Genomic DNA, 23804 nt, shown 5'->3' with positions numbered 1-23804 from the left:
CTGCGTAACATTATCTTTCATAATATTAAAAAAAATGGGGATAACTTTACTGTTGTCTTATTTTTTAATTAAAAAAAGTGTAATTTTTTCCCAAAAAAGTGCGCTTGTAAGACCGCTGCGCAAATACGGCGTGACAGAAAGTATTGCAACGATCGCCATTTTATTCTCTAGGGTGTTAGTATAAAAAATATATATAATGTTTGGGGGTTCTATTTAGAGGGAAGAAGATGGCAGTGAAAATAGTGAAAAATTACATTAGAATTGCTGTTTAACTTGTAATGCTTAACTTGTAATACCAACGGCCACCACCAGATGGCGCCAGCTCATAATAACTTGCAATACCAACGGCTCACCAAGCCAAGTTGCCAGGACACTATTTCTAGTCGCCATGGCGACCTGGCGCCCGGGATTCGTCGAGCCCTGGTATCACATAAAATCCCAATAAATAAAATTATGTTTTTGGTTGTAACATGACAAAATGTGGGAAATTTCAAGGGGTATGAATACTTTTTCAAGACACTGTAAATACAGACTAAAGCATACTGTCAACATGCATTCTCAACCAAACTGAATGATTAAATGCCAACCATTTAAACAGACCATACATGGATAGCAATTTGGCCTGCTCAGCAGGACTTAGCTGAATTTCGATCTATGTATGGCCAGAATGGTTGTACAGAAGTTAAACTACCGATTGACTTCCATACAACTGCCCTGTTAGAAATTTTGCTCGATCAGCACTGACATAGCTGGCAGCACTGACCTGTGTATTCTGACCGTGGGGAAGTCTCCCGGCTGTCAAAATACAAAGCCAAGGCAGGAAGATTCCCCTATCCACCTCAAATGTGTGGATGAGACCTCAAATGTGTGGATGGGAGAATTAATCAATTTTTTTCCTTCAACCCACTGGTTGAAGGAAAAAAATGAATCATCTATGGGCTGCACTATTATTGGAGAACTTCTGTGAGGAGACAGCTACGATATAGATATACAAAAACAATAAGGATATGGACAGCCGCACTCCAGTAACTTGAAAAAAGAAGTGCCCTTTATTGGGTACAGGAAAAAATGCACTACAGATATCAGCACACAGTGGGATAAACAGCTGACGCGTTTCGCATTGAGTGTCAATGCTTAATCATAGCTATAGATGAAATAAAAAATAACAGGTATACATATACACACAGAAATCTATGCTTAATTGGACCCACCCAGCATGTGATTGACTACAGCAATTAGCCAGTATCCAACACACATGCGGGGGGGTGGGGAGAAAAGGCATAGGTGAAAAAAAGCACACATAAAACAAACTGGCTTGCAAAGTGAAACAAATCTGTGAATACAAGTGTGGACAATAATAAATGTGACCAAAAAGGCAACACATAATTATGTAAAAATATAAATAGTAATCAAAGGCATATTAAAAGCTGAGGTATGACAGGGATGTGGTGTAAATGTAAATGTGAATAAAGAAAGTGAGTTGATGATTAATGAAAATGTATTATAAGCATGTGCTAAATGAAGACCGACAAGCCCATATAATCGAAGCATGTGATGTCACTTATATTTAAAGCAAGAACAGAATGATGTGAGCAAGGAACCAATTGCAATATATATTATAATAGAAAAAATTGTGATTATTATGTTATGTTAATAAGTATGTATAAAATGTGAAAAGTATACATGGGTATAAATACACAAATATATGTGTAAAAGATATATATGTATAAAAAGTGTCATAAAACTAATAATGAACCGGTAAAAGATTATATAAATGCAAAGGTGCCCAGTAGTGTGTGGTGTTGGAAAAAAGTAATAAGTAAAAGAATAGACAGAATATCGAAAGGTACATCACTAAAGGGATGTATCACCTCCCTCAGTGTATGTGTATATGTATAGAGGTCCATTACAGTGTGCTGTGGAAAAGCCCAACAAGGGCAATAAAAAATATATATGTAAATAAATACATATATATATATGCACAGAACGTATGAAGGCCGTACACATAAGGATGGGGGGGAAAGGGGTACCAAATGAAATGTGTCTTTGGAAGTAGTGAAATTTTCCAGATAAATAAAACCATGTTTTCTTCATTTTTGAAATTATAAGTAAAATATTAAATGAAAGTAAAAATGAGTGAGTAGAACCCTCTAAAATCAAAATCATGTAAGTGGTAGGTATATTGAAATATTGTATAGATGATGTAAAAATTACAACACGTATATAAAACCATACCAAATAGACAATTATGGTGGATAACCTGTAAATCATGAACCGATGCCAGAACCCAATAGGTACATGAAATGAGATCTGCAGTTAATCAGGCTAGTAATGGATATATATATATGCACATGAGGGAAAACCAAAAAACCAAAAAATATAGCTCTTGTACCCCGCTCCAACCCTTCATGCATTGAGATTTTGCTTAGACGCGATTCCCATATGTAACCTCTTTTTACATGGCCCTTTCACACAGGGTCCTTTCACACTTGTTCTAGTACCAGTGGGGTTACATGGCCCTTTCATACAGGGTCCTTCCACACTTGTTTTAGTATTAGCGGGTTCAAGCGCCTCAATATCAGATATACTACATCATTGACAGTAAAGACTAGTATATGCCCTAGCTGAGTACATATATACATGCATTCACATGCATGCACATCATACACATGTGCAGTTGGAGCCTTTTATCTTCAATTTGTCTTCCTTTATGTGCATATTTATATCTATTACCAGCCTGATTAACTGTAGATTCTATTTCATGTACCTATTGGGCTCTGGTATCGGCTTATGACTAGTACCAAAATCTGTCCGCATGCGATATTCACTAATCTGCATGTGTGTACTCATATGTGTGGCTATTTAGCCCACCATACATATCATATACAGCTCGTGTACCCCGTTCCAACCCTTTATGCTTTGTGATTTTGCTTAGACGTGATTCCCACATGTAACCTTTTTTTTTACATGGCCCTTTCACACAGGGTCCTTTCACACCTGTTTCAATACCAATGGGTTCAAGCGCCTTAACATCAGATATATCACATCATTGGCAGTAAGGACTAGTATAGGCCCTAGCTGAGCACATATACACATGCATTCACATGCATGCACATCATATACATGTGCAGGTGGAGCTTTTCATTTTTATTTTCGATTGGTTTTCCCTTATGTGTATATATATATCCATTACCAGCCTGACTAACTGCAGATCTCATTTCATGTACCTATTGGGTTTTGGTAACGGTTTATGACTAGTACTAAAATGGCTGTCCGCATGCAGTATTTACTAATCTGCATGTGGGTACTCATGTGTGTGGTTATTCAGCCCACCATACATACTATATATAGCTCTTGTACCCCGCTCCAACCCTTCATGCTTTGTGATTTTGCTTAGACGCGATTCCCATATGTAACCTCTTTTTACATGGCCCTTTCACACAGGGTCCTTTCACACTTGTTCTTGTACTAGTGGGGTCAAGCGCCTCAATATCAGATATACTATATCATTGGCAGTAAGGACTAGTATATGCCCTAGCTGAGTACATATACACATGCATTCACATGCATGCATATTATATACATGTGCAGTTGGAGGTTTTTTGGTTTTCCCTCATGTGCATATATATATATATCCATTACTAGCCTGATTAACTGCAGATCTCATTTCATGTACCTATTGGGTTCTGGCATCGGTTCATGATTTACAGGTTATCCACCATAATTGTCTATTTGGTATGGTTTTATATACGTGTTGTAATTTTTACATCATCTATACAATATTTCAATATACCTACCACTTACATGATTTTGGTTTTAGAGGGTTCTACTCACTCATTTTTACTTTCATTTAATATTTTACTTAAAATTTCAAAAATGAAGAAAACATGGTTTTATCTATCTAGAAAATGTCACTACTTCCAAAGACACATTTCATTTGGTACCCCTTTCCCCCCCATCCTTATGTGTACGGCCTTCATACGTTCTGTGCATATATATATATGTATTTATTTACATATATATTTTTTATTGCCCTTGTTGGGCTTTTCCACAGCACACGGTAATGGACCTCTATACATATACACATACACTGAGGGAGGTGATACATCCCTTTAGTGATGTACCTTTCGATATTCTGTCTATTCTTTTACTTATTACTTTTTTCCAACACCACACACTACTGGGCACCTTTGCATTTATATAATCTTTTACCGGTTCATTATTAGTTTTATGACACCTTTATACATATATATCTTTTACACATATATTTGTGTATATATACCCATGTATACTTTTCACATTTTATACATACTTATTAACATAACATAATAATCACAATTTTTTCTATTATAATATATATTGCAATTGGTTCCTTGCTCACATCATTCTGTCCTTGCTTTAAATATAAGTGACATCACATGCTTCGATTATATGGGCTTGTCGGTCTTCATTTAGCACATGCTTATAATACATTTTCATTAATCATCAACTCACTTTCTTTATTCACATTTACATTTACACCACATCCCTGTCATACCTCAGCTTTTAATATGCCTTTGATTACTATTTATATTTTTACATAATTATGTGTTGCCTTTTTGGTCACATTTATTATTGTCCACACTTGTATTCACAGATTTGTTTCACTTTGCAAGCCAGTTTGTTTTATGTGTGCTTTTTTTCACCTATGCCTTTTCTCCCCACCCCCCCGCATGTGTGTTGGATACTGGCTAATTGCTGTAGTCAATCACATGCTGGGTGGGTCCAATTAAGCATAGATTTCTGTGTGTATATGTATACCTGTTATTTTTTATTTCATCTATAGCTATGATTAAGCATTGACACTCAATGCGAAACGCGTCAGCTGTTTATCCCACTGTGTGCTGATATCTGTAGTGCATTTTTTCCTGTACCCAATAAAGGGCACTTCTTTTTTCAAGTTACTGGAGTGCGGCTGTCCATATCCTTATTGTTTTTGCACATCCTGTGCATTGCCAGCACCCATCTGCTTCTGAGTGGACATCAATTACCCTAGTGAGCTCACCTGGAGCGGCAGCTCTCTTACCTACGATATAGATATAGGGCCAGATTCAGGTACATTTGCGGCGGTATAACGTAGTTTTAAGCGCAAGTGCTTGATTCACAAAGCACTTGCCTGTAAACTTGCGGCGGCGTAGTGTAAATGCGTCTGGCGCAAGCCCGCCTAATTCAAATGGGGCGTGTATCATTTAAATTAGGCACGTTCCCGCGCCGAACGTACTGTGCATGCTCCGTTTTGAAATTTCCCGCCAGTGCTTTGCACGAAATGACATCGCACCGACTTAATCTTTTGAACGGCGACGTGCGTTACGTCCATTCCTATTCACGGACGACTTACGCAAAAAAAAAAAATCGATGCGGGAACGACGGCTATACTTTAACATGGGCAGTCTAAATATACAGTAAGCCATGAAATAGCAGCCGTAACTATCCGCCGGGAAAAGCCGACTAGCGACGACGTAAGAGAATGCAACGAACGCGCGTACCTTCGTGGATCGCCGTAAACAGCTAATTAGCATACCCAACGCGAAAACGACGCAAACTCCACCCAGCGGGCGCCGAAGTATTACACCTACGATCCGAAGAAGTACGAAGCCGGCGTATTTCTACTGTGAATCTGGCCCATAGATTTTTACTTGTGGGTGATTTTGGTGTGAATTATGTTAAAAGTGGAAGTGGCTATAAAACTTATAGAAAAGTAACTCATAAAACAGTGGTGAACAGATAAGATCTATAATAAAATTTGTCAGCGATTTATGATCTGGGCAAAACTGGATTCTAAAGAGGCGTATTAGGATAATTGCAATATTAGGTGGATTGCAAAATTTCAAGTTCTTTCTGTTGCACTCAGCATTGCCATAAGCACAGTAACCCCTTATAATCCTTATAGTCCTTGTTGTTTAAAGGCTTGGCAAGTACACGTTGTTGTTATATCCAGATTTACATCCACAGGAGTTGAAAGATTGATAAAATAGGAGTCATGTGGATATTTTGATAAGTAGTTTTGAACTATACCAGCACCTTTTCAATTCACCATTCAACCACTTCACACCATGTCCCATCTTTTAAATGCACAGTGTGAGGGCAGGCAGCTGAAAGACAGCAATTTTCTCTGGTGTTCCAGCTAAAGTATTAAGCCCTATACAGACGGCCAGTTTTCGCGTCTGGAAAACTGCGGGGAGAGATTTGGCTGGGAATCCCATAGGAAAAGTGCCGGGTTTAAAACCGCTGGGAATCCCAGTGGGAAAATAGAGAGCAGGTTCTGTTCGAGACTTCAGGGTTAGCCAAAATTAACTAAACTTAAAGTGGTTGTTAAAGTCAGAAGGTTTTTTCCGTTAATGCATGACTGAGGGACCTGCAGAATGCAGAGGCTCTGATTATATATAAAGCATTAAACACAACTCATCATGTTTGGAGGAGAGAAAATGCTGAGTTGCAACCAAAGAACACCATACCTACTGTGAAGCATGGGGGTGGCAACATGATGCTTTGGGGCTGTTTCTCTGCAAAGGGAACATGATGACTGATCCGTGTACATGAAAGAATGAATACTGTCATGTATTGTGAGATTTTGAGTGCAAACCTCCTCCAATCAGCAAGGGCATTGAAGATGAAACGTGGCAGGGTCTTTCAGCATGACAATGATCCCAAATACACCGCCCGGGCAACGAAAGAGTGGCTTTGTAAGAAGCATTTCAAGGTCCTGGAGTGGCCTAGCTAGTCTCCAGATCTCAACCCCATAGAAAACCTTTGGAGGGAGTTGAAAGTCTGTGTTGCCCAGCAACAGCCCCAAAACATCACTGCTCTAGAGGAGATCTGCATGGAGGAATGGGCCAACATACCAGCAACAGCGTGTGACAACCTTGTGAAGACTTACAGAAAACGTTTGACCTCTGTCATTACCAACAAAGGATATATAACAAAGTAATGAGATGAACTTTTGATATTGATCAAATACTTATTTTTAACCATAATTTGCAAATAAATTATTTCCAAATCAGACGATGTGATTGCCTGGATTTGTTTCCAAATTTTGTCTCTCATAGTTGAGGTATCCCTATGATGACAATTACAGGCCTCTCTCATCTTTTTAAGTGGGAGAACTTGCACAATTGGTGGCTGACTAAATACTTGTTTGCCCCACTGTATATATATCTATATATACACACACACACACTACACTGTATATATTTATATATATATATATATATATATATATATATATATATATATATATATATATATATATATATATATATATATATATATATATATATATATATATATAAAGTAAACTACCTGCACGCAACTAACTAACCTGCCTAATCTATCTCCAGTTCTCCACATATCACACTACATACGACTGCCGTGTAAACAGCCTTATATAGTGGTGGGCGTGGACTTAGCACCCAGAGCCATGACCCTGCCTTTGGCCAATCATGGCTCTCACAGCAAATTGCATTGTGATTGACCAAAGCATGCAGGTCAAGTGCATGCTTTGGCCAATCAGCAGCAGCGATCTGGCAGTGCGTTATGGGGGGCTCCGCGGCGCTCAAATTTGGTTAATGTTTGGTTGTAAACAAACGAACACCCAATGTGGAGTCGAACTTATGTTTGATTTGAACATCGGGACCATCCCTACTCAGTATGAAGCCTGTTGGACCTCTGCAATAAGACCACGTCTTTCCCACAAAGAGCAAGCGTCCCACTCTGTAGCTGCTAGCAGGGACAGGCTTTTCTAATGCATCTGGAATCTATTTAGCTGATTAAAACTGGAGGGTTCAGTTGGGATTTAAGGGTATTTTTTTTCCAACATATTGTTAGCGGTTCAAAAAATTATGTAATTGTATTTGTGGCATAGAGCTGCTCTTTAATATACACAGTGGATTATATGAGACATTTGGATACTGATATTTACAGAATCTAATTGGTGATTTAATGAGGAATCTATTAGAAGTGAAAGAAAAGTCTATATGGTCGGTTTGTTCTGTTAAACAGTAGGGATGTATTCTCTGTAATATGTTATACCAGAGGCATAAATAATGAACACATGGTACAGTAGTAATGTGCTATCTGCAGCACATATGGCTGTGTTCTGTGATGATTAATGACTTAACTGAAGTTTGTGACAGCCACATTATTCAGTAAGCATCTGCTTCTATGTTTACAGTGGGCTATGGCAGTTACACACGTTGCCTTTTAGCAGAGACAGATTGGGAGAGATTTTGTGACATTAGGGTCCCTTTCAGACTTATGCACTGCAGTAACATGCATTACTTTGTCATGTGTTACAGTATCATTCATTTAGTATGGCACCCCAACACACAGTATAGTCCATACCAATGGACCTGCACTGCATTACCCCACAAAAAACATGCAGTGTCATTTAAAGGTGCTGCGAATGACAGCTCTAGTCTAAATAGGGTTGCCAACTGTCCAGGATTCACCCGGACAAACTGAAACCCGGATACATTATTCAGACTGGGCTGTGCCTCCCCAAGTAACCAAGATAGTCACACACAAATCTTTTGCCGTCCGGGAGATGCGGGCAGCTGTCTGGGGGCAGGGCAATGATGCCAGCAAGAGCAATTTGGCCATACCCGATGTTCGATACGGACCGCTATGCGAACCGCATTACTACTCTCCCTGGGGCACCCAAAGGTGTCCCAGGCCGCTTAAGTGTTTGGGTTTGGCTTGAAGAAAAGGTGGTAACCCTAATGCCGCGTACACACCATCACTTTATGTGATGAAAAAAAACGACTTTTTAAAAACGTTACTTTAAATGACCGTGTGTGGGGGAAAACGTTTTTTTTTTATGAATTGTGAAAAACGCCCCAAAAAAATTGAAGCATGCTTAAATTTTTTGTGTCGTTTTTAAAAACGTTGTTTTTTGTTTCACAAAAATTGACCGTGTGTAGCAAAAAACGACGTTTAAAACAACGTTTTTAAACCCGCGCATGCCCAGAAGCTAGTTATGAAGCGAGCTTCAATGGAAAAAAGTGGTGAACATAACCTCGCTTTGCTAGAGCATTGTGAAAAAACGATGGTGTGTAGGCAACGTCGTTTTTGAAAATTGAAGTTTTTTCCATCACATAAAGTGATGGTGTGTACGCGGCATTAGTCTGAGCTTCCAGAGCTGTTTTCTTAAAGGAAAAAAAAAAGTTAGCCAATTCTAAAGTCAGAAAGTTTTTTATCTTATTGCATTCTATGCATCAAGATAAAACACCTTCTGTGTGCAGCAGCCCCCTCAGCCCTTCTAATACTTAATACTTAAATACTTCTAATACTTACCTGAGCCCCATTTCAATCTAGCGATGTTGTGCGAGAGTCTCGGCTGTCTCTCCCACGTCATTGGCTGAGACAGCAGCGGGGTGCCATTGGCTCCCGCTGCTGTCAAAGTCAGTGAGCCAATAAGGAGAGAGAAGGGGTGGGGCCAAGCCGCGGCTCCACGTCTGAATGGACAAACAGGGCAGTGGCTTTGCTCAAGTGCCCCCATAGCACTCAGCAGGAGGGAGGGGCCTGGCGCACCAGAAAGGGACCCAAGAAGAGGAGGATCTGGGCTGCTCTGTGCAAAACCACTGCAAAAAGCAGGTAAGTATAACATGTTTGTTATTTTTAAATGAAAAACAAAAACAAGACTTTAGTATAACTTGAAAGTTGGGCTTTAACTGCAGCAGAGGAAAAGCAGATCTCTTGCCTTGCCAGACAGAGCTATGCTATGTGGCAGAGCTGTGTACATCCCAGAAATTGATGCACTTAAATACAATTCGCTTGTATATATTTCATCTATGCATTCATCAATTTGCCTGGAGTTGAGCTATAATGCATACTGGCCATTACAGGCTTTCAGACCAAAGAATTTGAGCACAGAAGTCTTGCATCTAATGAGTGATATAGAAAACTATTAGGTGGTCTAATGCTCTAGTTATTGTCAAAAACCAGAGCACCAGCTTGGGAGCACAGACCCTTTGAGCCAACAAGCTACAATTTCTGACAGGGTTGTAATAAAGTTGTAAATCTCTTTTTAATGGTAACAAGGTTAAAGCGGAGCCCCACCCAAAATGGGAAGCGTTGCTTAACTCCCCCCCCCCCCCCCACTCTGCTGCCACATTCGGCACGTCTCTGGGAAGCGGAAACCTGGTTTTGATGCAGCAAAGTCACCCGGAATTTCAGCAACCCCCCCCCTCCTCCTCTGTTGGGCCAATCACAAATGCAGTGTAGGGAACCGGCTGTGATGCAAGGCTTCACTGCGGGTTTCCCTTACCCAAAAAGGCAGCGTCAGCACCCGAGAGCTGATTAAAAAATCGCCTCGGTGAAGACACCGCTGGATTCGTGGACAGGTAAGTGTCCTAATATTAAAAGTCAACAGCTACAGAATTTTTTCTGACAGAGCCCGGAGCTCCGCTTTAACTTTAGTTCATATCAATGTCCCAACACTACCTCAAAGAAGTTGAGACAGAGGGTAGGCGCGTACATCACACAGGCCTTTCGTTTTTTGTGCTGCATGGTTTCCAAAGTTTATGGGGTTCCATTTTATGCCAGTCCCAGGGGAACAAATCTGTCGAATGTCTTATTTGCCTGCTATTTCCTTATTAAAAAAAAAAAGAAACACATGAGGAGAGGCAGCAGGAGACAACAACATGAACCTTTCATAACCGTACTCTACATACTGCTAGACATTGTACATAAGTGACTCATATCCACTCACTAGTAAACAGCTAGGGACAGACCTCTTCTCCCTCCCACACCATTGTGATTAATATTTGCATTCTCAAACTGACTATTCAGAAGAGGAAATGTAAACTTTGTGTGGAGTCCTTAAAGGACCTTCTCTGCAAACACTTATTTATTAGTAATTCCATGGCAATTTATATACACTGTCTTAAAATCTTTACACAATTTAGGACATTTATTAGCTTATTCATTAATGTGAACCTATAACATAATCCATAGCAGTGAGAAAGATGCACAGTAGGCACCATAATGAGTCACTTACAATGTAAACTCGCCACTCCCAGTGTGCCAGGGGGCCCCCAGAAAAGCCCAAACCTTCAGGTATGGTGGAAACAAACACCTTCCCCCATGTCTGTAATACTGCTGAACATGAGGACATAGTTTGGGTTTCAAACCTTAGAAAAAGAATGACTTTAAGAAAATCTAAACAGTACAATTTCAGATTTATTTTGGCTTCTGTAATGATGGTTGCTTCAAAACTGGCTTTAAATGACACTAAACTCAGATAAAAAAAAAATTCTATTCAATTATGTGATAGGGTGTGAGTGGGTGACCTTAAAGGATCCGGTACCTCATCCCTTGTATTGGTAGAATGAATATAAGGGAAATAAAATTCGGGAATATATCGGTGCCCAAAAACACTTCATGACGTGAAAAATGTTTTTTTTTTTTTTAAATGTCATTAAAAACGATCGTGTGTGGGCTCCAGAGCATTTTTCATGATGTGAAAAAAGGGCATTAAAAAATTAGAACATGCTCTATTTTTTCGTGTCATTTTTCACGTTGACGGTTTTCACGTCGTGAAAAACGGTTGTGTGTAGGCTTTAACGAAGTGAAAAAGTTATGAGACGGGAGCAATTTGGTGCTATCGCTCTCACTCCCTCATACTGGTCACTGGAAGTTCAACATGGATGTTGTCCTTGGGAAATAGACGTATGAGTGCTGCCAGCATTGCTGCAGAGGTTGAAGGGGTGAGGGGTCAGCCTGTCAGTGCTCAGACCATACGCCACACAATGCATCAAATTGGTCTGCATGGCTGTCATCCCATAAGGAAGCCTTTTCTAAAGATGATGCACAAGAAAGCTCACAAACAATTTGCTGAAGACAAGCAGACTAAGGACATGGACTAATGGAACCATGTCTTGTGGTCTGATAAAACCAAGATAAACTTATTGGGTTCAGATGGTGTCAAGCGTGTGTGGCGGCAACCAGGTGAGAAGTACGAAGACAAGTGTGTCTTGCCTACAGTCAAGCATGGTGGTGGGAGTGTCATGGTCTGGGGCTGCATGAGTGCTGCCGGCACTGGGGAGCTACAGTTCATTAAGGGAACCGTGAATGCCAACATGTACTGTGACATGCTAAAGCAGAGCATGATCCCCTTCCTTCAGAGACTGGGTCTAGTATTCCGACCTCATAACAACCCAAAACACACCTCCACGACCACTGCCTTGCTAAAGAAGCCAAGGGTAAAGATGATGGACTGGCCAAGCATGTCTCCAGACTTAAACCCTATTGAGCATTTGTGGGGCATCCTCAAATGGAAGGTGGAGGAGCGCAAGGTCTCTAACATCCACCAGCTCTGTGATGTCATTATGAAGGAGTGGAAGAGGACTCCAGTGGCAACTTGTGAAACTCTGGTGAACTCCATGCCCAAGAGGGTTAAGCCAGTCAAAGGAAGAAATGGCTGCACATCGATTGAAATCCAAAATGTAATTTATTGATCACCAAGATGACATTCAAAGGACACCAACACACAGGTCTTGTAGACGCGTTTCACACAGTACAATTGAGCTCAATCATGAAGGATAAAAGTTTGTCGCCATTTCACGAGGGAGCGCAACTTTGTAGCATGACATGTTGGGTATCAATTTACTTGGTGTAACATCCTCTTTCACAATCTAAACATAAAATAAAATTGGGCTAACTTTACTGTTGTCTTATTTTTTTAATTATAAAAAGTGTATTTTTTCCAAAAAAAAGTGCGCTTGTAAGACTGCTGTTGCGCAAATACCGCGTGACAGAAAGTATTGCAACGACCTCCATTTTATTCTCTAGGGCGTTAGAAAAAAAACAATATATAATGTTTGGAGGTTCTAAGTAATTTTCGTGCAAAAAACATATATTTTAACTTGTAAACAACAAATCCCAGAAAGAGGCTCTAGAGTTCAGCTTTAATTTGTTAGTGTATTTAAAACTACTAGTACTTCTACTCCCCTTTCTCCCAGGCTGACAGTGCTGCTGTTCAAATGTGCCCCCTGTGCTCATTTATCCAGAGTGGAGGCATTCTACTACATAAGGTGTATTACTGACCATATCACCAGGAGAAACAGGGGTGCAAAAATCCTAAAATAATAATCCACATCTAAGGATTGGTAAGCAGCAATATATAACATGTTTGCTTTTGGGTTTAATACTGCTTTAAGTGCAGTATTATCAAACTCGAATTGCAATGATGTCCAGAAAATAAATAATACTCGTGAGAAAAGTACTGAGGCAGGGCGCTGTGATGTTTTCAGGAAGCTATTTACAGCATCCTACCAGCCCATCCCACCAGCCATGATCTGAGAAGCACAGGGACACTGTGGTGATTTCACTTGGTCAAAAATAAGTTACGTAATTAAAACGAAAATGTTTTATTTAAAAATGTAATTACTATATAGATAAGGGGGGACACGAAGAATTAGGGAGGTCAAAACATAAGCAGAATAAGCTTTAGGTAAAGAACGTGTATCTTAAAAACCCAAAAAACAGCAAACATTTCAAAGCTACAAAGATTCATCAAGAACAAGAACAATACTTAATATGAAGAGGCAGTCTGATAACTTTACCTCACTGTAGTAGACATCCAGCATGCCTGCATCTTCTTTCATTGCCGCTTCCTCATCTATGTTGGGAGTGATCTTCTTAAACACAGAACAACCAGTGTGGAAGAGTTCTGAAAACAGATAATGAGATCAAGATTGTTCCACTGGCATCTCTATAGTGTCCTAAGAATCTATGAGCTCAGAAGCCTGGATTAAATAACAGAATACATGGGTATATAGCCAGTGGAAATAAAAAAGAGAACACATGTTTTATAAACCCCTAATTATTGGCTTACCGCATATACTCGAGTATAAGCCGACCCGAGTATAAGCTGAGGCCCTAGTGGCCTGCGCGAGAGCCGACATTATATTACGTCCTCTTGCGCAGCGGAGCCGACCTGCCGCCGTAAAACAATGGCGGCTGGTCGGCAAGTGGTTAACCGATGGATTGCTAACCGATAGGTCAAAACCGATCGTTAGTACGCACAACCATCGGTTAAAAATCCATGCATGCTCAGAATCAAGTCGACGCATGCGTGGAAGCATTGAACTTCGTTTTTTTCAGCACGTCGTTGTGTTTTACGTCAACGCATTCTGACACGATCGTTTTTTAACTGATGGTGTGTATGCACGACAGACCATCAGTCAGCTTCATAGGTTAACCTAGGACAACGGTCCTTCAGACCGTTGTCCTCTGATTAACCCATCGTGTGTACGAGGCCTAAGTGTGAAAGGGGACTAAGGAGACTTTTGATAAACAGTGGTGGTTGCTCAGTTATTTCAGCACAGAGCACTGCAGTTGATGTGTAAGAAGTGTAATTTAAAAAAAATATATATGGCAGATCAAGTATTTAAAAATCATTCAAAAAAAGGTAGACACATTTATTATTTACATAGTAAAAAAACATACTTTGATTTCCTGAACACAATACCATGCCTTTCACACTGACAGTTACATCAGTCTAGGCAAATGCTAATACAAATACGATAAGAAGCTTCTATCAATCAGTTTGGAAACTTCTTGGTATATAGTGCAAACAAATTCTGCACGCATTACAGAACACATAGCATACACATAAGACTGTTAGGACTCGTACACACAATAGGTTAATCAGAGGACAACGGTCTGAAGGACCGTTGTCCTAGGTTAACCTATGAAGCTGACTGATGGTCCGTCGTGCGTACACACCATCAGTTAAAAAAAGATTGTGTCAAAACGCGGTGACGTAAAACACAACGACGTGCTGAAAAAAACGAAGTTCAATGCCTCCAAGCATGCGTCGACTTGATTCTGAGCATGCATGGATTTTTAACCGATGGTTACCAATCCATAGGTTACATTTTAAAGCAAGTTGTCTATTTTTTAACCTACGGTTAAATAACCTATGGGGCCTACACACGATCGGTTTGGACTAATGAAAACGGTCCTTCAGACCGTTGTCCTCTGGTTAACCTATCGTGTGTACAAGGCCTTAGAAATCACAAGACCCTAACTATCTGATTGGTGAGAAAAGTATTGGGAGGACCATACAGCCATGTTTTGTAATAGCAGCAAAAAGCGAGACAGAGACCTAACCTCAGTTTTTGGAAAGGGAGACAAAATAATCCAGAGGAGTAACAAAATCAAGTGTTTTTATGTCCACTGCGACAGAAAACCCTGTTCCACTTAATTAGGAAAACAGTGACCATTCCTCAAAATGACACATGTAATAGCTCCATATAGCTGTGGCTACAACAAAATGGCGGCGACTCGTAAACCATGCAGGCTGCTGTTAGACCTCTAGAGGCGGCTATGCCTCATATTCTGTAAAGCATGACGATCCACCTCTAGAGGTCTAACAGCGACCTGCGTTGTTTATGAGTCACCGCCATTTTGTTGTAGCCGCAGCTCACCCCAGTCGCAGTAAAAGCACAAAGCGGCCCCGGAGAGACAAAAAAACACCCGCACATACCGGAGCGGCCCCGGAGCAGTAAGTGGGGGCACTTAAGTATAAGCCGAGGGGGGCATTTTCAGCCTAAAAAAAAGGGCTGCAAAACTCGGCTTATACTCAAGTATATACGGTAGTTTAAGTAGATATAGATATATGGTATATTTACTGTATATATTGCTAGTAAACAGGTACCCATGATTAGAGTTGAGTAAAGTATAGCTCAGGTATATGTAGGACATGCTATCCAGTCAATACATCCTACAAATTGTCCAGGCTTATTTTATAGTGTTGCACAGTGTCCTCTGAATTATTGTAAATTAGTCACTGTATAAGGTTGCTTTTTGTTTCCCTGAGTCTGAGTGGCCTACTCCCGATCGCCATTTAAATCTGCTGTACTTTCTGTATATTGGCATAACTAGCCACTTTCTATGGCCTTAGCAGCATCAGTAGATCGATTACCATGTCATAAAACTTAAAAATGAAATCATCTTGACTGGGTTGGACCATCCACAGAACATTGATCTATGCGGGTTTGTATTTATCTAGCTATCAAAATATAGATGTATTCACATACCACAAATATGCTAACAACATACCATCATATATACAAATATTTTTACTTACTTTTTCGGTATAGGAATTCAGCAACCAAAGCAGCTACATGGATGGAGCACATTGCAGTCTGCAAAAGAAACAGTAAAATCTTTAATATTAATTCAGCAGGTTTATGTCAGGAACATGCTGGATAGCGCAGCTGAAGTTCCATGGTGCATGTAAATGCACAGGCGCGGACCTGCTGGTGTCCGTCTTACTGTGCTCAGGGGAATGCATATGTGTCTTAGACACTGACACTGGCGCCAAGTGGCCGATATATGTGCAGCACATGCACTAGTCCATTGTTGTCTGATCTGCAGCCATACCCGAGTTCCTGTATCGGATTCTGCTGACTTCTGTGTTTGACTCAGCTTGCTCCTGACTTTGCTTGGACTCTACCTACCCTGACCTTGGCCTGTCTCTGGACTTTGCTTGGCCTTCTGCTTATATGCCTGATCTCATGTTGCCAACCTCAGCCTGTACCCTGACGATTCCTTGCCTGCCCTCTATGCCTGCATCTGACCGTCTGTCAGGGTTCGGATGGGAGACTGATTTGATGAGGTCGGCCTCTCTTATATCTTCTGTCCTGGCTCCGCTGAAGGTGAGACAGAGGAATTCGAAGGACAAGAGGGACACTAGTGCCTGGAGCAGGAGAACCTGGGAGAACAGCTTGACAAGGTTCAGCGGCCTGGAGTAGACTGTGATGAGCTGAGCAGGAACAGGAAACAGCCAGGCAGGTAACCGAGAGTTAACAGCAACCAGGAGCATAGACAGGAGCAAGGTCTCAGGCATAGCCAGGTTTGTCAGCAGGCGGGCAGTAAGGTATCAAATCACAGACAGAGCCAGAGGCAGGAACGGAGCTGGGTCAGAGATGGGCAAGAGTACAGGAACAGAACACAGAGCCAAGGTCAAGAGTAAGCCGGGTCTAAATACTGGGAGGACACACAGGATCAGAGCAGGATTCAGTCAGCAAAGCACAAGAGCCCAGACTCCCTTTAAATAGGCCGTCTGGCGCCAAGGAGAATTAGGTGTGCATGTGCACACGCGCTCGCGCACGTGCGCACCCGCGATTGCGGGCTCTGGCGGGCATGTGCGCACCTGTTCGCCGTTCTATGGCAAAGGCTATGTGCTTGTGCACGTCTGTGTGCAAAACGTCTCACAGAAATTCCCTGACACCGTCTGCTGCCGACCTGACTTGTTTGACCTCACATCCAGTTGTTCATCTGCACTGCCTGAACCTGCAAAGCTCCCGCTGGAGAATCTTCTAATGTGGGTCACCAGTCTTCCTGCACCTGCTACCAGCTGCTGTCTACCACTGCCTGCTGTCTACCAACCCAGGGTCTGCAGTTCCCACTATCATCTACTGTTCCAGCTATCTGGCAAACTCTGGTGACACACCTGCTACGGGCTGTACAAGAGGCCTCCCTCTGCACGTCAGATTCAGTCGCAAGGTAATTGACAGGATACTTATATAATGAGACAAATACGAGGCTGGAACAATACTACATACATGGTTTCTTAGCTATTTATTGTCCATAACATTATCAAATAAAATAATAAATCAATTAAGAGTAATATATATAATTATGAGGCTTTGCTATGTGATAATGTGCACTCAGGAACTAGGAAAGGGCAGCAAGAGACAGACCTCACAGGGAGATGTTCTACTCTAATGTCAACCTCTGACAGAGTATAGCAATTAAGTTGTATACATATTTAATTATTAAGAATTTGTTTAGCTATGAAAATCCAATAGACTTTCCCTATACATTGGGCTCCATCATACTGCTGTGTTCGGAAGAATTTCGTTTATTAAAAAAAAAAAACAGTTCATTGTTACACGGTCAACTTCTTCATTATGAGTGCTCAATTACATATTTACCTCTGAGTAGTCTCCATTCTTTACATGGATTTTGGCCATGCTTTCTAGCCAGGTCTTTCTGAGCTCTGGTGTACTTGCATAGGACTTGGCCAAACTATACTGAAGATCAATCAGCATTTCCGGGTCCTTCTCGTGCTCCTTCATTTGTGCTGTTGCCATTATAACAGTACGAATTCTTTTTGTCAAATCCTTGACTTCTGAAGGAAAAGCAGTGGCCTGTCAGAAGACAAATCTTCATTAAAAGCTTTGAACAAAACCCTTTCCCTTTGCTAAAAGGTGTTCTTGCACCTAGAAATCACAATATAATGTATTCCAACAAAAAATGGGAAAAAACTTAAACAGAAATTCTAGCACAGGTAAAAGGAAAAAAGGACATATCAATTTAAATAAAGCTGCATGTTATTTAAAGTGGAGGTTCACCCTTTAAAAAAATTTCTGACATCACATGAAGTCGAGCCATCCTACCGACAGAATGCCGGTGTTTTTTTTTTTTTTTCTCAGCACATACCTCGTTATCGCGATTTTCACCTCACGGCAATCCCGCGGGAGTGGGCGTTCCCAAGCACTGCCTGTGATTGACAGGCTTCCGAACGGCGCATACTGCGCGTCACAGGTTGCCGTCAGAACCCGAACATCGGTGCGCAGGCGCCGTATAGAGCCGCACCGACGTTCGGGTTTTTTCGGCAACCTGTGACGCGCAGTATGCGCCGTTCGGAAGCCTGTTTTTTTTTGAAGGTGAACCTCCACTTTAAGGAAAATGTCAAAGATAGAATGTTTGTAATTATGACAAGAAAAGTAAAACCAAGTAAGTGGTAGAAAGATGAAAGGTGTGTATATTTAAAAATAAATTACAAAGGGGGAAGGGGGCATTTTATGGGTTCTCAGCATCCCAATGGGATCTGGAGGATACTGGGCCAAAGATGCTCTTCAGGGAGTAGGTCAATGTAAAATACACTACTTTGTAAGAGAATTTTTTTTAATATGTTATTTGTAATGCATACTTTCCAACTTTCCGGAATTATAAAAAGGGACATATTTTAGCATACAGTATGTAGGCAAACGACACGTCCATGCCATGGCCCCTGTCACATGGACCACAAACCTCTAATCTGCAGAAGATGTTTAGCTAAACCACACAACTGTTTTTTTAACCTCAATTTCTCCTTTATATTTGCTTTTCGAAATACCAAACACAGTACTATAGACTAGAGGTTGGAAAAAAAGTTTAGTTCAGCATAACACTTTTGGTGGTAAAATACTACATTTTGTATAGAGATGTGCACATTAGACCAAAAAATGGGGCAACTAAAAGAATTTGATATTTTTGGACGTTTAAAGCGGGGTTCCAATCACAATTAGCATTTTTTAAATGTATTGTTTATAAAACTATGTCCACACTGTTGTCATTTTGCTTGTGGACATTGTGAAGCCCACAAGCACTTACCCGGAAGTCTTGGATGGGGAGTGATAATTGGGTAGCGCACTGCATCCTGGGAAATGATGACACACATTTCCCAGGAGCATTAGAAGGAGATGATGTCAGGATCCTAGGTGATTCCAAAGGCAGATTTCGTGGGACTGCATAGCAACAGGCATTTCCAGATGAGTAAAAAAACATTTTTCTTTTCTTTTTTAGGTCTAATGAGCACAATAATGAAAAAAAGATTTTGGGATGGAAACTCCACTTTAAGCAGTTTTAATTTTAATCTAACCAAATCAGATTAATTTATATATCTTTACCTAAAGAGGGGGACTTTTTTTATAACAGCTTTTCCCTTTCATTGGCAAGATGTAGCCGTTCTTTCATTTACGACTTAAAATTCCTTCCGCAAAACTCAATCAGAATTCCCTCTATCCTGGTTTGGGAGTATTAATGCTATTAAATAGGTTATATTACCAAAATATTTATATATATTTCAAACTCTACCGGTTAAATTACTGTATTTATTGGCGTATAACACGCACAGGCATATAACACGCACTCTAACTTTGAGGCCACGTACACACGATCAGTCCATCCGATGAGAACGGTCCGAAGGACCGTTGTCATCGGTTAACCGATGAAGCTGACTGATGGTCTGATGTGCCTACACACCATCGGTTACGTAAAACACAACGTTGTGCTGGAAAAAATGAAGTTTAATGCTTCCAAGCATGGAAAACGCTCTGTCGATCAAAAGCACACAGAGGCGTAGCTTTACCGAATTTAGAGCATTATCATGAGGTAGTTATATTCACACGGGAACCAACTTTATGATAAACAATGGGTCAAATTACAATTGGACTCATCTCCACTACCTCCTAAATCTGCCCTCTGGATTCCCTTTGAAAGACATCGGACCACGCTCCTCATGGCCATGGCTTAGAATGTTGGCATCAGTATCTAAACTTATCCTCCAGTCCAAGTCCCTTCACTTCCTTATTAGATAACCCTTCTTTTCCTACTGGACTTCATTCGCTTGGTATCCTAAGTTGGAGTAAATCCTTCTGGCCGCAAATCAGACATATGATTTTGGCAAATCAGACATATGATCATTCTCAAATTTTCAAATCATACATGACATAGAAGGAGCCCCATGTTTCTTTATCTGCAGTTGTTGGGGGCCAGATTCACAAATGAGATACGACGGCGTATCTCCTGATACGCCGTCGTATCTCTGTTTCTATCTATGCGACTGATTCATAGAATCAGTTACGCATAGATAGCCATAAGATCCGACAGGTGTAATTGTTTTACACTGTCGGATCTTAAGATGCAATACTGCGGCTGCCGCTGGGGGGAGTTTGCGTCGTAAACCAGCGTCGGGTATGCAAATTAGGAGTTACGGCGATCCCCGATGGTTTTTCGCGTTCACTACGTCGCCGCTAGTCTAGTTTCCCGTCGCAAAGTTAGTCGTTTTTTTGGTGCCTTAACTTTACACAGCAATCGTATTGCTGTGTAAAGTATGGCCGTCGTTCCCGCGTCGAAATTTAAAAAATAACGTCGTTTGCATAAGCCGTCCGGGAATACGGAATTACGCTACGAGCGTCGCCGTTCAAAAAAATGACGTCACTTCGCGCAAAGCACGGCGGGAGTTCGGAAACGGAGCATGCGCGGTAGGTCCGGCGCGGGAGTGCGCCCAATTTAAATGGCACACGCCTATTTGAATTGGCCCGCCTTGCGCCGGCGTAGGTTTTCATCGCAAGTGAAGGATTTACGCTACGCCGCCGCAACTTTACAGGCAAGTGCTTTGTGAATCAAGCACTTGCCCGTAAAACTTGCGGCGGTGTAACGTAAATGCTATACGTTACGCCGCCGCAAATGTACATAAATCTGGCCCATTGTCTTTTTTTTTTAATTTACGCTCTTTTTTTGTTTATAGCGAGAAAAAAAAAAAAAAAAACGCAGAGGTGATCAAATACCACCAAAAGAAAGCTCTATTTGTGGGAAAAAAAGGACGTCAATTTTGTTTGGGAGCCACGTCGCGCAATTGTCAGTTAAAGCGAAAATTGCCGGTAGCTGAAATTTCCCCTTGGGCAGGAAGTGGGTATATGTGCCCAGTATGCAAGTGGTTTTAATGTCCCCATATTGCACTGTTGTATACAATGGTGACATGTTAGTACGTGACTTCACTGAAACCTGGAAGGTACCATCCTTTGTCATATTAGAGTCCCTCTATATTTTCTGCATACCTACTATCACTGAGGAGTTACAGCATACACCTCAGTGGGTTTCCTTATTACTGGTTTCTTTAGAATTTTGCAGTCATTTGTATATTACCTATACAGTATATCCTGGTCAGCCATGTGAACTCAACTCCTTCTGCAAATACTCAAGGCAATCATAAAAACACTATATTACTTGTAACTCCAAACTAAACATATTGCATAAGAGTATAAAACTGTAATAACAATACCTTCATTGCTCTGTCGCTGTTGGCAAAATTATTAATAATGGAAAGTGATTCCTGGAACCTGGAGCCACCGGTAAGTGCGACATCAGCAATTAGCTGGCTTACAGCAATTATTATCTGCAAATGAAAGATGAACGTAAGGATAAGACTATTGTCAGGGCTCATAATGGTACATTGTAACACTTCAAAGGTAAGGTCTGTCTTAAAGAATAACGGTGCATACAATACATTTATTTTGATGGGAGCAAGCTTATATATATATATATATATATATACACACACACACAGTATCTCACAAAAGTGAGTACACCCTTCACATTTTTGTTAATGTTTTATTATATCTTTTCATGTGACAACACTAAAGAAATGACACTTTTCTACAAAATAAAGTAGTGTAAAGCTGGTGGATGTTAGAGACCTTGCGCTCCCCCACAGATGCTCATTAGGTTTTAGGTCTGGAGACATGCTTGGCTGGTCCAACACCTTTATCCTCAGCTTCTTTAGCAAGGTTTCTCTCTTACTGAACATTCAATTTTAGCCTTTCTTTGGAAGTATTTAACATTTTCTTTCAATCACATTAATAAGAAATAATAATAGATTAGTTGGGGTTTCATTTTTTCTAAAGCTTCATAAATTAGCAGCATGCAATAGCTTATTTTATGTTAGGCAGGCAGACTCTCAAAGGTTTAAAAAAGAGTAAGTTTGCACCCGATATGCGTAGACCAATTACATTAGACATATTATGTAAACTTTGTTTGGTTCCTTCTACTGTTTGCATTTCAGAATATGAGGCGTTATTATTCCACACAGCCTTTGTTTTAATGTTTTTTGCAGCTCTTCGTATATCTGAAATGATACCGAACAAACAAACAAAGTCTGGGTGGTTTACATAGTTACATAGTTAGTCAGGTTGAAAAAAGACACAAGTTCATCCAGTTCAACCACAAAACAAATAAAAATAAACAAACAAAATAAAAAACACAATACAATCCCATACACCCAACTCCATACCCACAGTTAATCCAGAGGAAGGCAAAAAAAAACCCAGCAGAGCATGATCCAATTTGCTACAGCAGGGGAACAAATTCCTTCCTGATCCCCCGAGAGGCAATCGAATTTACCCTGGATCAACTTTACCTATAAATGTCAGTACTCAGTTATATTCTGTACATTTAGGAAAGAATCTCCTCATGCACCAGAGCTTCCAACTCACCTGTTTTGCTTGGCAGACTTCTGGCATTGGTGAACAAACACTTAAATGTATTGTTACATTTTTCTCTGGTGTTTTTCATATAATTTATAGTAGTACAAATGGCACTATAATTTCCAATGGCTGTTTGCAACATGGGAACTTTCTTGTCACCTGCCATAACCCTCCCCCCATCTATCCCCATTCCACTCTCCATTAATGTCTGACCCCTAACTGACCTGTGTGCCCGATGTAATTCTAGTTCACCCTCCCCCTTTACAATTATCGGATGTTTCTGTTCTAGATGATAGAGTCCTTATTTTTATTAGAAGATCGAAAACAGATCAAGCAGGTAAAGGCCATTGGCTCAGTCCAAACGCTTGTGGCGACTCCGTCCTTTGTCCCCTCTTAGTTTTAAAGAAATATCTTTCTTTTAGGCCTTGGTTGGAGGTCAATTTCTAGTGCATCAGAACTCTTCCCCTATGATGAAATTTCAGTTCTCTGCAGTTTTCAAACGCTGCCTGTTGCAGCTAGGCTATTCTCAGTTTACATTTTCCCCTCATTCTTTTTTTATCTGAGCCGCTACTAAAGCTGCTAGATGGGGTTTAGGTGAAGCGGTCATTATGTTAAATTATGTTAAATAGACTGTAGTGCAAATCTCCAGATTGCAATAAGAAATAAAAATGCATAGGTGTGAATCCAGCCTTAGTTCAATTTTACAATGAGACAGTGTAAAAA

General features: G+C 40.7%; 1 protein-coding gene across 2 annotated transcripts in view; it reads right to left on the bottom strand.

The window, feature by feature from the left end:
* Positions 1 to 23804, bottom strand: part of DOCK11 (dedicator of cytokinesis 11) — a 333222-nt gene that overhangs the window by 105340 nt on the left and 204078 nt on the right. For both annotated transcript variants that reach the window (XM_040323688.1, XM_040323689.1), the window contains 4 exons: positions 21881 to 21994; positions 17985 to 18200; positions 16133 to 16190; positions 13602 to 13708 (listed from right to left, as the gene is read on the bottom strand). In XM_040323688.1, the coding sequence (XP_040179622.1) occupies positions 13602 to 13708; positions 16133 to 16190; positions 17985 to 18200; positions 21881 to 21994 (495 nt within the window). The remainder of the gene's footprint in view (positions 1 to 13601; positions 13709 to 16132; positions 16191 to 17984; positions 18201 to 21880; positions 21995 to 23804) is intronic.

Source organism: Rana temporaria, chromosome 9 (assembly GCF_905171775.1).
Source record: "Rana temporaria chromosome 9, aRanTem1.1, whole genome shotgun sequence".
Taxonomy (NCBI): domain Eukaryota; kingdom Metazoa; phylum Chordata; class Amphibia; order Anura; family Ranidae; genus Rana; species Rana temporaria.
This window is presented reverse-complemented; position numbering and strand designations above follow the sequence as displayed.